The following is a 16,781-nucleotide window of genomic DNA, read 5'->3' as shown; positions in this document are numbered from 1 at the left end:
CAGATATGGTAGTGATTGGTTGGTTCCAAAGTTATGTGCCAGTTTGCAGACACTGTAAATATTTCTGTCCTCTTTGGGAATGACAGGTGTATGAATATGGCCCTGTCTGAATGAGTTTCTGATAACTGGCAATAAGAACTGGTGCAGGAGCATGTCACATCCTGCAGTTCAAATAGCTTAATATTTATTGTGCCTATTTCAAAAATACTTGGTTAAAAAAATCCAGCAAACATAGTAAACACAAGGCCATCCCGATAAGTAATGGTGGAGGCTTTAATAAAGTTAGGTTTGAAATTGGCTAAGCGGCAGCCAGATCTCAGCCACCACAGTTGAGAACTATTCATGTGGCAAACATCTGAGCATCCACTTCTGAATATGACTCTTAATATAGGAGCAGCAGCTTCAAGTAGCAGGCCTCAGGCTGGGCCCTCAGTGTGTTGAGGGAATGGATGACTGAAAGGGGCTTGTTCTTTCTGTGATGTGCTGCATCCCAGTGCCTTTTCAGCATATTTCCCTCTGACTCTGTGGGGAGCCCTGGGTGGGATTAGTATTGCCCTGAATTTCAAAGAATCTAATGGTTCTTCAGTGGAGTTGAAGAATTTGGAGGGGGTTGTTAAGGCAAAAAGCTGAGACAGTCCTCCCAAAGTACACTTTCAGTCCAGAAAGGATGGGAGGAAATGAAGCCCCAGGGGGTTGTTGATTCTCAACATCTGTTAACTCCCTTGCTGGGTGCAGTCATTTGCTGATTAGTTTCCCTTTCCTCCACCCTGGCACCCAGAGAAATGAAACAATTTGTACTCGTTCCCTCAGAAGTGGATGCAGCCCTTATGGGATGTTCTTGTTGTCTAAAGCAGCTTGTAAATGGCTACACACATCTTCTTCAGTAGCAGGTGGGGAGTTGGAATCGTTATGAGATACTCCATCCTCAGGTTACTGCTGCAGCTACAGTGACAGAATGCATTCCTCATCTCTGTGCCTTTTTTCTCCTCTTCTCCCAAGTCCTTCAGCCTCAAGTCCAAAGCTTGGTGACGTCCTCCCAGGTACAGCCGGTCACCATTCAGCAGCAGGTGCAGACAGTACAGGCCCAGCGGGTGCTGACACAGACTGCCAATGGCACACTGCAGACCCTTGCCCCGGCCACAGTGCAGACAGTTGCTGCGCCACAGGTGCAGCAGGTCCCGGTAGGTGTCTGGAAGGGATTCAAGGAGGCACTGGTTGGGGTTGTTAACTGGTCCTTGGTTGAAGATGTGGTCTACATACTGAGAAGGACCAGCCAGAGTGTACACAAAGCAGCTTGTAGGGCGCCAGGATGCACCTGTGAGCAGTGTAGAGAGACCTGGCTGGGCCCATATCTGTAGATAGACACTGGCACTCAGGAAAGGCTGGTGCAGTCTCTTACGTACACATGTAATGGGCACAGGACTGAAATGAAATGTGCCAAATTGGCATCTCACAGATCATTTTCTTTTTCACAGTGGTTTGTTTTTTTTTTTTGAGATGGAGTCTTACTCTGTCGCCCAGGCTGGAGTGGAGTGGCTTGATCTTGGCTCATTGCAACTTCTGCCTCCTGGGTTCAAGCAGTTCTCCTGCCTCAGCCTCCTGAGTAGCTGGGACTACAGCATGTGCCACCACACTCAGCTAATTTTTATATTTTTAGTAGAGACAGGTTTTCACTATGTTGGCCAGGCTGGTCTCAAACTCCAGACCTCGTGATCTGCTCGCCTTGGCCTCCCAAAGCACTGGGATTACAGATGTGAGCCACCATGTCTTCCATAGTTTATGTTTTCCATATTTTCTACTCTACTATAGATGCTGAACATATATTACTTTTGGGTTGGCAGAGGGCCACATGGTGTTTTTGTTTTTGTTTTGAGATGGAATTTTGCTCTTGTTGCTCAGGATGGAGTGCAGTGGCACAATCTCAGCTCACTGCGACCTCCACCTGCTGGGTTCAAGCGATTCTCTTGTCTCAGCTTCCAGAGTAACTGGATTACAGGTGCCTGCTAACCATGCCCAGCTAATTTTTTTTTTTTTTTTAAGACAGGGTTTTACCATGTTGGTCAGGCTGGTCTTGAACTCCTGACCTTAGGTGATCTGCCCGCCTTGGCCTCCAAAGTGCTTGGATTACAGGCATGAGCCAGCATGCCTGGCCATTTTTTGTATTTTTAGTAGAGGTGGGATTTCACCGTGTTGTGTTGTCAGGCTGGTTTTGAACTCCTGGCCCCAACAATCCACCCATTTTGGCCTCCCAAAGTGCTAGGATTACAGGCCTGAGCCATTGCATCTGGCTGGGGGGCATGTATTAGTTTTATAATCATAAAAAAATGTCTTTGTTATATATCATCATGGACTGTATTTTCTTATTAACAAGGTAATTTGTTTTTAAAAATTCAGGTTTATTTTGCTTCTCAGCCGTGTTTCTGGCTTTCCTGAGTACATCAAAGTCAGACCCTCTCCTCTCTGCCATCCACCCTGCCCATCTCTGCTCTGTTCCTGCTTGGCCACTGGCACCACCCTCCTGAAAGTCTTTTAGCCTTAAAGCCCAGGACCCAGCTTGACACCATGGCTCATACCTGTAATCGCAGCACTTTGGGAGGCTGAGGCGGGTGTATTTCTTGAGCCCAGGAGTTCAGGACCAATCTGGGCAACATGATGAAATCCTGTCTCTGCAAAAAATTAGCCAGTCATGGTGGTACACACCTGTAGTCCTAGCTACTCAGGAGGCTGAGGAAGTAGGATCACTTGGGCCCAGGAGGTCAGGACCACAGAGAGCTGAGATTGTGCTGCTGCACGCCAGCCTGGGCAACAGAGAGCGACTCTGTCTCAGTTTAAAAAAAAAAAAAAGAAAGAAAGAAAGAAAAGAAAAACCGGGACCCTCTTTAGCTAGCCCCTCTTTCTCCCACTGAACCCAGTATTCAGGCTGTATGAAATAGCTTTCGAAATGGCCTTTATGATTCTCAGTGTCATAAAAGTTGTATCACTTCTCATTCTTTCTTGGAAGGTCTGTGCAATAAGAAAAGAATGCAAAACAGAAGGATAATGCTATCATCCTTTTCCCGTTTTTCCTTCTTCATTCAGGTCCTGGTCCAGCCTCAGATCATCAAGACAGATTCCCTTGTTTTGACCACACTGAAGACAGATGGCAGCCCTGTCATGGCTGCGGTCCAGAACCCGGCTCTCACTGCCCTCACCACCCCTATCCAGACGGCTGCCCTTCAAGTACCAGTAAGAGCTGCCTTCTCCCCGATCCTACTTCTTCCTCCTTCATTCCTGGAGGTGTTAGTTTTCAGAGATGTTAAATCTCTATATGCTGAGTAGGTATGGGAAGGTCTGTAGCACGAATCAGTGGAATTGTAAATGTCACCCCTCTTAGTCATTTTTCCACTTGAGAAAAGTATTACCAGTGTGTGTTAGATGTGGGAATACTGGGGTTTACAAGAGGGCAGTAAAGGATAGCAGAAGGACCCTCGGTTCTTGCCTAATAGCTCCACACAAGATCGTTCACCTCTTAAGTCCTGCTGATGGCTTCTGAAGGAGCCTAGGGCTACCAGGCAGGGAAGGGCTTCAAGGTAAGATACATGGAAGGCACCCCATCCTTCAGTTTTAGGTTCTCAGCTGCTTTCAGCATCCTAAAGCATGAGAATCTGATAGAGCAAATGGTAATTAAAATTTGGAAGCACTAGCTTTATTCATAAAAGCCAAGAACTAGAGCAACTCAAAATATCCAGCTGCAGAAGAATAAGCACATTGTGATATATTCATACAATGAAATATGCCTAGCAATTTAAAAAAAGAACTGCTGGCCAGGTACGATGGCTCATGCCTGTAATCTCAGCACTTTGGGAGGCCAAGGTGGGTGGATCAGCTGAGGTTAGGAGTTTGAGACCAGCCTGGCCAACATGGTGAAACCCCATCTCTACTAAAAATATAAAAATTAGTGGTGCATGCCTGTAGTTCCAGCTACTCAGGAGACTGAGGTAGGAGAATTGCTTGAACCTGAGAGGTGGAGGTTGCAGTGAGCCAAGATTGCACCACTGCACTCCAGCCTGGACGACAGAGCGAGACTTTATCTCAAAAAAATAAATAAATAAAATAACATGGGGCTGTCTCTCAAAAATAGTGTGTTTAGCCAAAGGAGCCCATCACAAAAGAGTTCATGCTAATGATTCAATTTATATGAAGTTCAAAAAAAGGCAAAATGAAGCTATGGCGCCAAAAGTCAGGACAGTGATGACAAGGAGGGAGGAGCATGCAGGAACCTTATGAGCTGATAGAAATGGGCTATATCTTGGTCTGAGTGGCTACATACATTGTGTACATATGTAAAATTCATCAAGCTATAAACTTAAGATTTGTGGTTTTTATTGTGTATGACTTGTTGGCAACTACAACTAATGAAATTGAGCACCTTTTAATTTATTTACTGGCCATTTAGGTATTGAGGCCATTATTTAAGAAAATAAACTAAAATTGGTCTAGGGCCAGTGGCTCATGCCTATAATCCCAGAACTTTGGGAGGCTGAGGCAGGCGGATCCCCTGAGGTCAGTAGTTCAAGACCAGCCTGGCCAACATGATAAAACTCCGTCTCTATTAAAAATACAAAAATGAGCCAGGCATGGTAACTGGCACCTATATTCCCAGCTACTCAGGAGACTGAGGCAGGAGAATCACTTGAACCTAGGAAGTGGAGGTTGTAGTGAGATGAGATCACACCACTGCACTCCAGCCTGGGCAACAGAGAGAGACTGTCTCAAAAAAAAAAAAAAAGCGGGTGGGCTGGGGGCGGAGGTTCATGCCTGTAATCCCAGCACTTTGGGAGGCTGAGGTGGGCAGATAACCTGAGGTCGGAAGTTCGAGACCAGCCTCAACAACACGGAAAAATCCCATGTCTACTAAAAATAGTATATTTTTAGGGTGTGGTGGCACATGTCTGTAATCCCAGCCACTCTGGAGGCTGAGGCAGAAGAATTGCTTGAATCCAGAAGGCGGAGTTTTCGGTGAGCTGAGATTGTGGGAAACAAGAATGAAAATCCATCTCAAAAACTTTGTCTCAATAAAAAAAGGAAAGAAAATAAACTAAAATTAGAAAAAGTAAGACGGGAAAACAGAGATGAAGAATAAAAGGGGGAGACCTCCATGGTTGGCCTATTTACTTAATCAAATGGCTCTGATAGAGAGTGTCACTTCTGCCCTTGAGCTTTTTGATGGCCAAATTGTATAAAGAAATGCAGTAATTTGCTTAATTGTCATTTGAGAGGAAAAAATGTGTCATATACTAGGAGAAAGTTTTCTCTGGTGCCAACTCGCGGTTCACCGTGTACAAGTTTAGAGGTGGTTAACAGTTTGACAGCAAAGCAGAAATCATATGACTTGTTTCTGGCATACCTAGATCAAAAGTTAAAACATATTTAGCCTTGCTAATCCTCTTGTGGTATAGTTTATCAACGGCGATTTTTTCTTTTGAAACGAAGTCTCGCTGTTGTTGCCCAGGCTGGAGTGCAGTGGCGCAATCTCAGCTCCGTGTGATCTTGGCTCACCGCAACCTCCACCTCCCAGGTTCAGGTGATTCTCCTGCCTCAGTCTCCGGGTACACGCCACCACACCCAGCTCATTTTTTTTTTTTTTTTTGTATTTTTAATAGAGATGGGGTTTCACCATGTTGGCCAGGCTGGTCTCAAACTCCTGACCTCATGATCCACCTACTTTGGCCTCCCAAAGTGCTGAGATTACAGGTGTGAGCCACCATGCCTGGTGATTTTTTTTTTTTTTTTTTTTTTTGAGACGGACTCTGACACTGTCACCCAGCCTAGAGTGCAGTGCCTCAATCTCAGCTCACTGCAAACTCCACCCCTGTGGTTCAAGCGATTCTCCTGCCTCAGCCTCCCGAATAGCTGGGATTACAGGCGCCTGCCACCACACCCAGCTAATTTTCGTATTTTTAGTAGAGACAGGGTTTTGACATCTTGGCCAGGCTGGTCCTGAACGCCTGACCTCTTGATCCACCTGCCCCAGCCTCCCAGAGTGCTGGGATTACAGGCATGAGCCACCATGCCTTGCCTTGAAGGTGATTCTTAAAGGGAGGTAGTAACCAAGGTACCGTGACTCCTGAGACTTCTTGGGGCCTGACTTGATTAACCGAGGAAGAGTCCCAGATCTCATGAAGTACTGCCAGGTGTGGCAACATTTGGCTGGGGCGGGCAGGTCTGTGTTGAGGTTGCTTTACTTGGGCTAACGAAGGGATCATTCTGCTCTGTACCTGTGCCTGTTCTAGACCCTGGTGGGCAGCAATGGGACCATTCTGACCACAATGCCTGTAATGATGGGGCAAGAGAAAGTGCCCATTAAGCAGGTACCTGGGGGAGTCAAGCAGCTTGAGCCCCCCAAAGAAGGAGAAAGGCGGACAACCCACAATATCATTGAGAAACGATATCGCTCCTCCATCAATGACAAAATCATCGAATTGAAAGATCTGGTCATGGGGACAGATGCCAAGGTGGGTGCCAAGCAAAATCATGTTTTATGCCTCACCATCTCCCATCTACCTGTTTTTGCTTCAGAAGCTTAGAGAAGAAGTCCCAGGATCAAGATAAGTGAATACAAGAATGAGTTAGAGATCCTTTCTAATGAAAGCATCTTGGTGGTGTGTCAAAATTATAAAATATTAAGAAACATCAGGGGACTGGTGAGGGTTGTTAAGGCAGTGGCCCACTGAGACCTTTGACTCCTTCAGCTATGCTCTGCAGGGATGGGGGACCCCACTGTCAGAGGCAGAGAAAGACGCCTGCACTCACTAGTTCCAGGTACAGAACTGTGTGTACTAGGAGGCAGCTGATGGCATAGTTTTAGCTGTGTTTAGGGGTTATCTTTTAGGGAAAAGAAAGAAAAAAGGTTGAGTCTTTGACCAACAACAAGTAGAGGAAATTGATTTTCCAAATGCTTCTGGTGTTTCAATGAATGTGTCATCTGGAAATAGGAGATTTTCTTTTTAAAACCTATTATCTATTTTTAAACCCTATTTTGGAAGAAAATTGTATTATTTTCCTTGTCTGCAAATCTGAAAGGTACACATCTTAAGTAAAAATATAGGCCTTAAGATAACTGTCCAAAAATGCTGTGGTTGTTTCATTTGTTTTCCTTAAAGTTTGTTTTGGTGCTAAGATTATTATTATTATTTTTTTTTTTTGAGACGGAGTTTCACTCTTGTTACCCAGGCTGGAGTGCAATGGCATGATCTCAGCTCACCACAACCTCCGTCTCCTGAGTTCAGGCAATTCTGCCTCAGCTTCCTGAGTAGCTGGGATTACAGGCACGTGCCACCATGCCCAGCTAATTTTTTTGTATTTTTAGTAGAGACGGGGTTTCACCTTGTTGACCAGGATGGTCTCGCTCTTTTGACCTCATGATCCACCCGCCTTGGCCTCCCAAAGTGCTGGGATTACAGGCATGAGCAACCGCGCCCGGCGGTGCTAAGATTTTTATAAGAAGTAGGAACAATAACTAGTATTTATTTATTGAGTTTCAACTATTTGCTAGGCTCGAGGCTAAGCCCTTTACGCTCATTATCTCATTTAGCCCTCGAGGCAGCGATTCACATTATCTCCGTGTTAAGGAGGAGGAAAGTGAGGTTCAGAGGTATGGAATAACTTGTCCCTGGTAGCACAGCTGATCACTGGGAAGGCCAGCATCTGAACTTGGTTTCTCCCCTCACAGAGCCAGCCTCTCAACCCAAGTTCTAGGGCTCTGCTCTCTTTACCCTGTAGCCTGCACTAGTCTCACTGTGTTTTCCCTCATCTTCCTTCTCAGATGCACAAGTCTGGGGTTCTGAGGAAGGCCATTGATTACATCAAATACTTGCAGCAGGTCAATCATAAACTGCGCCAGGAGAACATGGTGCTGAAGCTGGCAAATCAAAAGAACAGTAAGTGTGCTGGCTGAGAAAAGGATTTTCAAACCATCCTGTGCTGGGCACTGGGCAGGGCCCACAGACATGTATGAGGCCTAACCTGGCCCAGCCCCGCCCATGTAGGGCTTTGTAAAAGCAGATCATTTTCACCAGCTGGGTTTTCTTTGCAGAGCTTCTAAAGGGCATCGACCTAGGCAGTCTGGTGGACAGTGAGGTGGATCTGAAGATCGAGGACTTTAATCAGAATGTCCTTCTGATGTCGCCCCCAGCGTCTGACTCAGGGTCCCAGGCTGGCTTCTCTCCCTACTCCATTGACTCTGAGCCAGGAAGCCCTCTTTTGGATGATGCGAAGGTACAGACTTTGGAAATCTCTTTATCCCTGGAATTTTTCCCATTTCCCATAAGAAAGTAGCTGGGAGGCCACAGTTAAGCAGCCAGGCCACATGTTCAGACGGCCTAGCCTGGAGAGGAACAGGAATTCTGTTAAATTAGCCAGTTCCTGGAGAATAAAGAAGACTGACTCTGGGAGGGAAACAGTCCCTCAGGTTTAACTGATCCTTGCTGATGGGCCCTGTCAGAGAGGAATGAGTGCCTGATCCAGAATGAGAATGCGAAATAGCTGTTTTGAGGGCGTTGGGAGCTGCTAGAGGCACCTCATTGCTTCGCTCTGCCTTTAATGGGCCTGGCAAAACCACTTTGGGAGGCTGATCAGTTGGTTTAGGATGAGGCTGCCTCTGGGTCCTCTTTTCAGAAATGATTACAGCTTGCAAGTCTAACAGATAACATTTCACCTAGGACCTTTAATCGTCAAAGAAAGCTCCAGGCAATTGTAGTTTAATGGAATTACTTAAGAGAGGCTCTGGACCTAATGATCTTGCTGGGAACCTATAGAGACCACTGGGTTCTGTACTGTATTTTGACGTTGGCAGTTTCTGACTCTGAAAGCACACAGTTCCCTTCTAGTTTTTTTTTTTTTTTTTTTGACTAGCTGTTTATTGTATCATATACTTAATTTTACTAAAGAAGCTCTGTTTTTTATATATTCTTATAAATGTGATTCTGTTTGGTAACAACAGGCTGTTTGACATATAAATTGAATTAGCTGGGCTTTTGAGTCATCAGAAGAAATCTTAAATGGTTTTAAAATATTGAAAAGAAGTGACATGCTATATACACATTGAGGCTCAGGGGAGATCTGGTTCCAGCCCTCCTGCTATAAAATGAGGAGTAGTGTGGGTGTAGACAATGGTAGGGTTTTAGAACAGGTAAAATCCTTTAGATAGAGTCACACTAAATACAGTCTTTGATCAACTTTATTGAGGTATAATTTAAATGCAATAAAATACACCTACTTTAAATGTACAGGACCAAGAGTTTTAACATAATGTACGGTACTGTGTAACTATCAGTATAATCAAGACGTAGAACGTTTCCATCACCCCAAAAAGTGCTTTGTACACCTTTGCAGGTAGTTTCCCACACCCCTCTCCAGCCTCAGACAATGACTGATTCATCGGTTTCCTGTTACTTTAGATTCGTTTTACCTGTTCTGGAATTAGACAGAAACAGAATCATACAGTGTGTTCTCTTTTGTGGTAGAGCTCTATTTTAAAAGAAAATGTCTTCTACCTTTGTTCTTCGGAACATGTACTTTTCTCATTTAGCAAGCAGGTGAATATGCCAGTGTTTGGGCACAGTTAGTGAATTATAGGCTTCTCAGTTCCCATCTGGCTTTAGTCCTGAGTTAATGGACTTGAATTTAAACCTTATAACCATTTCTCAATATATGTATGTATTTATAAAGTGCTATAAAAACCTATGCAGTATTTATTCCAACCTTGAGGCCTTGTTTTGAAGGTCAAAGATGAGCCGGACTCTCCTCCTGTGGCACTGGGCATGGTAGACCGCTCACGGATTCTTCTGTGTGTCCTCACCTTCCTGTGCCTCTCCTTTAACCCCCTGACCTCCCTGCTACAGTGGGGAGGGGCCCACGACTCTGACCAGCACCCAAACTCAGGCTCTGGCCGCAGTGTCCTGTCATTCGAGTCAGGTAGGTCGAGGCCCCTTGCATCACCTGGGCATGGCTGAAGCACTCTGGCAGGAGAAGGACCCTGTGTACAGACTTCTTAGCTTGGCTACCAAGTCCCAAGGGGCTTTTATGGTGGGCCCCCACCTGCTTACTTCTGATAGGGACTGGAATAAGTTGCATTTTGGAAGTAACAAGGCAAGCCCAAGTTGAGTCAAAATGAGCAAAACAAATCAGGAACTCACACTAAATACCCTGGGGTGGAGGGGTGGTACCTATTTGAAGGAGGATATGGTGTTTTTTACCTGAGTGGCAAAACCAGTGACTTAATCCCCCTTACAAGCTAACAGATTTTTGTGGTACTTGGCTCCATAATAACAAGGGTTGCAGTCATTAGCCCCGTTTAGATTATAGAATTACTTGCCCTTCCTTCTAAAAATGCAGTAGAAGCCTCTTTCATGTGATAATGTGCTGGGGTCTGTCAGGTACCTGGTTGCTCTGCAAGGCCTTTCCTGGCAGGCTCTGCTGAGACACTCCTCTTTAGGTTCTGGGGGCTGGTTTGACTGGATGATGCCTACTCTTCTCTTATGGCTGGTAAATGGTGTGATTGTCCTGAGCGTCTTTGTGAAGCTGCTGGTCCATGGGGAGCCAGTGATCCGGCCACACTCTCGCTCTTCAGTCACCTTCTGGAGGCACCGGAAACAGGCAGACCTGGATCTCTCCAGAGTGAGTTCTGTGTCCGCCCTGCCCCATCCTCCATAGGCTTGACCAATAATTCAGCAACTCATGTTGAATCCTCCCTGTGAGGGAAGTCCTACAATAGATGCTTGTGGTGACTGAGAGGAAAAAGGGACCCTGTTGCTGAACAGCTGCAGGGCAGTGGAGACGGCGTCTCTGCATAGATAATTAATTCCAGGGACATGAGAGGATCTATGTCTCTGATACAACAGAGGAAGAATAAAGTTGAGTTCGGAGGGAGGGGTTCTAGGGCTTGAGCGGGGCTGCCAAGAGCAAGAAGGAAGGGCAGGTAGGGCAGAAGGACCTTCCAACCCGAAGGCATGAATAGACAGGGTATTTGGAGACTGGCAGGTTCCAGGGTGTGTTGAGTGTGGGATATGTCAGACAGAGAGGAAGGCAAAGGCTGGTAGTGTGTCTAGGCCCAAATTGGAGAGGGCTTTTACTAGGAACTGATTTGGGGCTTTATTCTCAGTTTGCTAAAGAACCAGAAAAGGTTTTTGAATAGGAAAACTAGCTGAAAGTTTTCATTTGAAATCAACAGGAAGTTTATGGAAAAGATTCTGAGTCAACTTACAGCATTGAAAGGAGAGTTAAATATCCACATTTCAGGAGGAACAAGAACCAGAACACTCCTCAGCAGCAGTGAGCCATGAGACTGCTCTCCCCACCTCTCCAAGCTGCAGGCCCATTAGTGAGAATCTGATTGGCCATCCTGAATCCGTCAGCCTTACTGGGGCTATGGGTCTCAGAATATAGATGTGATTTTAAGAGGCCTGTTCCCAGAGCATAACATCCCAAGATGTATATCCTAGTGGCAGGCTCAGGTGTGTGTTTTACAGGCATCATTCTGGTGGCATGAAGGATAGATAGGAGGGAGATGTGAAATGCATGGAACCTAGAAACAAGTTAGGGGCTCTCTTTTTTTTTTTTTTTTTTTTTTTTAAGTAGAGACGAGGTCTCACTATGTTGCCTGGCTGGTCCCGAACTCCTAGGCTCAAGTGATCCTCTCACCTTGATCTCCCAATGTGTTGGGATTATAGTTATGAGCTACCACGCCTGGCTGAGTCAGGGGGCTCTTGAAATAGGCTAAGAGATGATGGCAAGGACCTGGAATTAAAATGAAAGGTTTGAACTGAATAAATATTTGAAATGTAATATTGGAAAAGGAAGTGATAGTGACATTGACTCAAGGACCAGAGAGGCTGGAAGATGGAGCAGACTCCATCTAGGCCACGTTGCCTGGAAAAGCTGGGAGAGGCCCCTGTAGCAAGAGCAGTGATTGAGAGGCAGGCCATGGGGACTGAGGAGGGTCTAGTTCCCAGCAATAAGAGAGAGAGAAAGCAAGTGGTCTTCAGAACGGTACAGTAGATTATTAGACCCTCCAAGATTGACAAAGATTAGTTCATCTGAATCCTAGGGTAGGATGGTTTAGCTGTGAGTTTGCCTAAAACTCTGGTTCTTTTTTTTTTTTTTTTTTTTTGAGACGGAGTTTCGCTCTTGTTACCCAGGCTGGAGTGTAATGGCGCAATCTCGGCTCACCGCAACTTCCACCTCCTGGGTTCAGGCAATTCTCCTGCCTCAGCCTCCTGAGTAGCTGGAATTACAGGCACGCGCCACCATGCCCAGCTAATTTTTTGTATTTTTAGTAGAGACGGGGTTTCACCATGTTGACCAGGATGGTCTCGATCTCTTGACCTTGTGATCCACCCGCCTCGGCCTCCCAAAGTGCTGGGATTAAAGGCTTGAGCCACTGCACCCGGCCCAAAACTCTGGTTCTTAAACTTGAGCAGGCCTGAAGCCAGGTGCTGTGACTCACACCTGTAAATCCCAGCTACAGAGGAGGCTGAGATGGGAGGATTGCTTGAGCCCAGGAGTTCAAGAGCAGCCTAGGCACCATAGCAAACCCTCATCCCTAAAAATGAAAAGAAAAACATTAGCAGGCATGGCATGAGAATCACCTGAAGACTGCCAGAGGTTCTGATTCAGTAGCCCTGGGGTAAGGTCCAAGTGCTTGCATTTCTAACAAGCTCCTAAGAGCTGATGCTACTGGCCTCTGGGGGCCACACTGTGAAACCCTAAAAGCCTAAAGGATCATGCAGTTTATCTAAATATTTGTCACCATCTTATGTCTAAAAGCTACTGTTGGCCAGGTGCAGTGGCTCACACCTGTAATCCCAGCACTTTGGGAGGCTGAGGTGGGTAGATCACTTGAGGTCAGGAGTTTGAGACCAGCCTGACCAACATGGTGAAACCCCGACTTTACTAAAAATAGAAAAAAAAAAGCTACTGTGAGGGAACTCTGACCAGCATTTGCTCAAAGAAAGAATGTAATACAATCTCAATTGAGTAAAAAGCCTGGAAGGAAATACCTCAAAATGTCAGCAGGGATTCTTTCTGGGGGATGAGATTGTAGGTTGTTTTGTTTTACTTTCTTGTAGCTTTCTGAAGTTTCCCTCATTTTTATAATGAGTATGCACTAATTCCTCTGATAACCGGCGGTGGGGGGAATAGAAGTCTGTCAAAACAGAAAGCCCAGGCAAGGCCAGTGACCATTAACACCCCCTTGATACTCTGTAGGGAGATTTTGCAGCTGCTGCCGCCAACCTGCAAACCTGCCTGGCAGTTTTGGGCCGGGCACTGCCCACCTCCCGCCTGGACCTGGCCTGCAGCCTCTCCTGGAACGTGATCCGCTACAGCCTGCAGAAGCTACGCCTGGTGCGCTGGCTGCTCAGGAAAGTTTTCCAGCGCCGGCGGGCCACACCAGCGACCGAGGCAGGCTTTGAGGACCAAGCTAAGACTAGTGCCCGCGATGCAGCTCTGGCCTATCACCGGTTGCACCAACTGCACATCACAGGTGAGGGGGCGACTGCTGCCTGGCTTGCGACAAGGCTTCTTGTGCTGCCTCACCTCCTTAGCTTGATTTGCCAGTTCTGCACCCTAGTTGAAGCCCCTTTAACACTGCTCTTTTAGAGTGGCTAGACCAACCTTCTGCCTGTTTCCATAGATGTAAGGATGGCTCGTTGCTTTAGCTTGTCAGTTCTCAGATCCATGTGTTTCCATGAAATCATCACTATACTCAGGATGTGTCCTATAAACAATGGCACATTGTAGATAAGTTGACAGTGTTTTTCTTCAGTGATACTTAAATTAATGGCAAGACTTAAAATTGATGACATCTTAGATTCAGTGAAATATGATCATTTATTTCATTCCGTAAACTCCTGCTATAATAGAAAGGCAGAGAGATCAGCAAATGAATGACAGTTCAGTGTGAATATGTTAGACTTAGCTGGAGGAACATGTTTTCGTTGGGAGGGAGCAGGGTACCCGTTGGGTAGGGTTTCACAAAAGGCTTTCTGGGGAAGTAGAGTCTTGGCTTTGCATAGAAGGATGCATAGAGGTCACCAGCTCTGCAGGAGATGAGCCTTCTGGGCAGAGGGATGTTCCCAAGGAGGAGCCCCACCTGGGGTGGCTCTTGAGAATAAGCCTTCAGTGGTCCTAAAGGGAGCCAGGGCACAAGGGCAGTGCTCAGACCATGATGGATCTGGATACCAGGCTGGGGATCTTGTAGTGTATCAGAAGGATTCAGTGAAGAGCGTTAGGAAAATAATGATGCTCAGATTTCTGCTTCTCAAGTTTAGAAGAGTCAGGCTGGGCATGGTAGCTGGCTCACGCCTGTAGTCCCAGCACTATGGGAGACCAAGACAGGAGGATCACTTGCATTCAGGAGTTGCAGTCCAGCCTTGACAATGTGGTGAAACCCCATTTCTACAAAAAATACAAAAATTAGCCAAGCATGGTGGTGCATACCTGTAATCCCAGATACCGGGGAGGCTGATGGAGAATTACTGGAGCCTGAGGGATCAGGGCTCCAGTAAGTTGAGACTGCACCACAGCACTCCAAAAAAAAAGTTGAGAAGATTCACTCTGATGGCAGATAAGGAATGGATCCCAGAGGAGTTAGAGAGGCCAAATAGAAGCTGATGCAGATTGAAGATGAGAGATGCTGTAAGGACAGATGAAAGGAAATTAGAATGTGGATTGATTGGACTGATAGATGAGGAAAGGAGTCAGCTAAAATGGTTCCTTGGTTCTTCTTGGGAGTTTGGGTGAATGGTGGTGCCACCAACAAAGGTAAGGAAAACAGAAGGAAGAGCAGCTTTCCAGGGAAAAGTGATGAGTTCCCTTTGGACACTTACCTGTGAGGTATGGAGGGGAGCTGGACATGCAGGATCTGCAGCCCAAAGACCTGCAGGTGAACGTGAAAAGCAAGGGAGCTGATGAGAGTGGATGTGGTGAAAGGGAGACCCTCAGGGCCATTCAGAGGAACACCCACATGTAAAGATGGGCTGGGGGCAGTGGCTCATACCTGTAATCCCAGCACTTTGGGAGGCCAAGGCAGGTGGATCACCTGAGGTCAGGAGATTGAGACCAGCCAGGCCAACTTGATGAAACCTCATCTCTACTAAAAATACAAAAATTAGCCGAGTGTGGTGGCGCACGCCTGTAATCCTGGCTACTCGGGAGGCTCAGGCAGGAGAATCACTTGAACCCAGGAGGTGGAGGTTGCAGTTGGCCAAGATTGTGCCACTGCACTCCAGCCTGGGTGACAAGAGTGAAACTCTGTCTCCAAAAATAAATAAATAAATAAAAGAACAGATAGAGGCTGGCACAGTGGTTCACATCTGTAATCCCAGCACTTTGGGAGGTCAAGGCAGGAAGGTCACTTGAGCCCAGGAATTTCCCACTAGCTTGGAAATACAGGGAGACTCATCACTACCAAAAAAAATTCAAAAAATTTGCCGGTCTTTGTGGGGTGCACCTGTGGCCCCAGCTACTTGAGAGACCAAGGTAGGGGGATCACTTGAGCCTGGGAGGTAGGTCAAGGCTGCAGTGAGCTGTGATCCTGCCACTGCACATGCACACAGAAATGAACAGATAGAAGACGAGGTGTTAGGGGGAGAGGCTGCCTGAGAGGAGCAGTCTGAGGAGACACTGAGAGGCTTAGTGTTGGAGAAGCAAGGGCAGAGGGTTGAGGAGGAGAGATTGTTGCTGGGATACCCAGTAAGATGAGGGCCAGGAATAATAGTAGGATGTGGTAACTGGAAGGTGTTGGATGCCCTGGTGGCTGCAGGGAGCTTCAGCCAAAAGTGGAACAGAGCCAGGCAAGTGATGCAGGAAACCAGGAGACTGACACAGTGGGGCCAGTGTGCAGCTTTAATATGTGGGCTCATGGTAGAGTTTTAGCAGAAGATCCCTATCTGCAGATTTGTCCTGCTCTTACCTTGTCTGTTTTTCAGTGTGCCCTTGGGACAGAATAAGCCCATATTCCTGTCTCTGATCAGGCTGTGTCCTCCTTGCTGCCAAGTTCTGGAGAATTCTAGCTGAGAAGCTTTACATCACTCATTCCTTCCCTACTCTCTGACATTTGCTGTGTGAGACACTGAGGGGACAGCAGTAACTACAGTATGGTTGCCACACTGCCCTCTCTCCTCCCTCCTTGTGAAGGTGAAAGCCCGGTGTCCTTGCTTTTCACGCTCACCTGCAGGTCTTTGGGCTGCAGGTCCTGCATGTGCAGCTCCCCTCCGCACCTCACAGGCAAGTGTCCAAAAGGGAACTCATCACTTTTTCCTTGCCCTTGTAGCGAGGACCAAAGCAGGTGACAGTACGAAAGCCTGAGGAGAGCTGTGATGGGCCTTTGTGCCTGTGCAAGGATACTCTGTCCCCTGATTAGGGAATCAGCCCCAGATGAGCCACTGTGTACCTCTCATAGGGGAGAGGGTAGTATGCCTTCCTGGCCTCCCACCCACTAACCCAACATGTATTTAGCTGTCCTTGCTCAGTTTATGTCACTTCCCCCCTCAAAAGTGTGTGTGCTTGTATATTGTGAAGGTGGGTTCTTTTTCTGGGGGACAGAGTCTCTCTCTGTTTCCCAGGCCAGAGCGCTTCTCCTCCCTCAGCCTTCCAAGTAGGTGGAATTATAGGCATGCACCACCACGTCCAGCTAATTTTTTCTATTTTTAGTGGAGATGAGAGTTCACTGTGTTTGCCAGGCTGTTCTAGAACTCCTGGCCTCAAGTGATCCGCTGGCCTCCGCCTCCCATGGTGCTGGG

General features: G+C 46.7%; 1 protein-coding gene across 2 annotated transcripts in view; it reads left to right on the top strand.

The window, feature by feature from the left end:
- The window catches only part of SREBF2 (sterol regulatory element binding transcription factor 2), a 76,320-nt gene that overhangs the window by 34,854 nt on the left and 24,685 nt on the right, over positions 1–16,781 (top strand). Inside the window, exons 3-10 of one of the 2 annotated variants that reach the window (XM_017969242.4) lie at positions 1,000–1,181; positions 3,079–3,225; positions 6,273–6,494; positions 7,805–7,919; positions 8,075–8,256; positions 9,762–9,954; positions 10,475–10,656; positions 13,246–13,522. In XM_017969242.4, the coding sequence (XP_017824731.4) occupies positions 1,000–1,181; positions 3,079–3,225; positions 6,273–6,494; positions 7,805–7,919; positions 8,075–8,256; positions 9,762–9,954; positions 10,475–10,656; positions 13,246–13,522 (1,500 nt within the window). The remainder of the gene's footprint in view (positions 1–999; positions 1,182–3,078; positions 3,226–6,272; positions 6,495–7,804; positions 7,920–8,074; positions 8,257–9,761; positions 9,955–10,474; positions 10,657–13,245; positions 13,523–16,781) is intronic. The other variant, XM_035266074.3, reaches the window with a different exon arrangement.

This window comes from Callithrix jacchus, chromosome 1 (genome assembly GCF_049354715.1).
Source record: "Callithrix jacchus isolate 240 chromosome 1, calJac240_pri, whole genome shotgun sequence".
Classification (NCBI taxonomy): Eukaryota; Metazoa; Chordata; class Mammalia; order Primates; family Cebidae; genus Callithrix; species Callithrix jacchus.
This window is presented reverse-complemented; position numbering and strand designations above follow the sequence as displayed.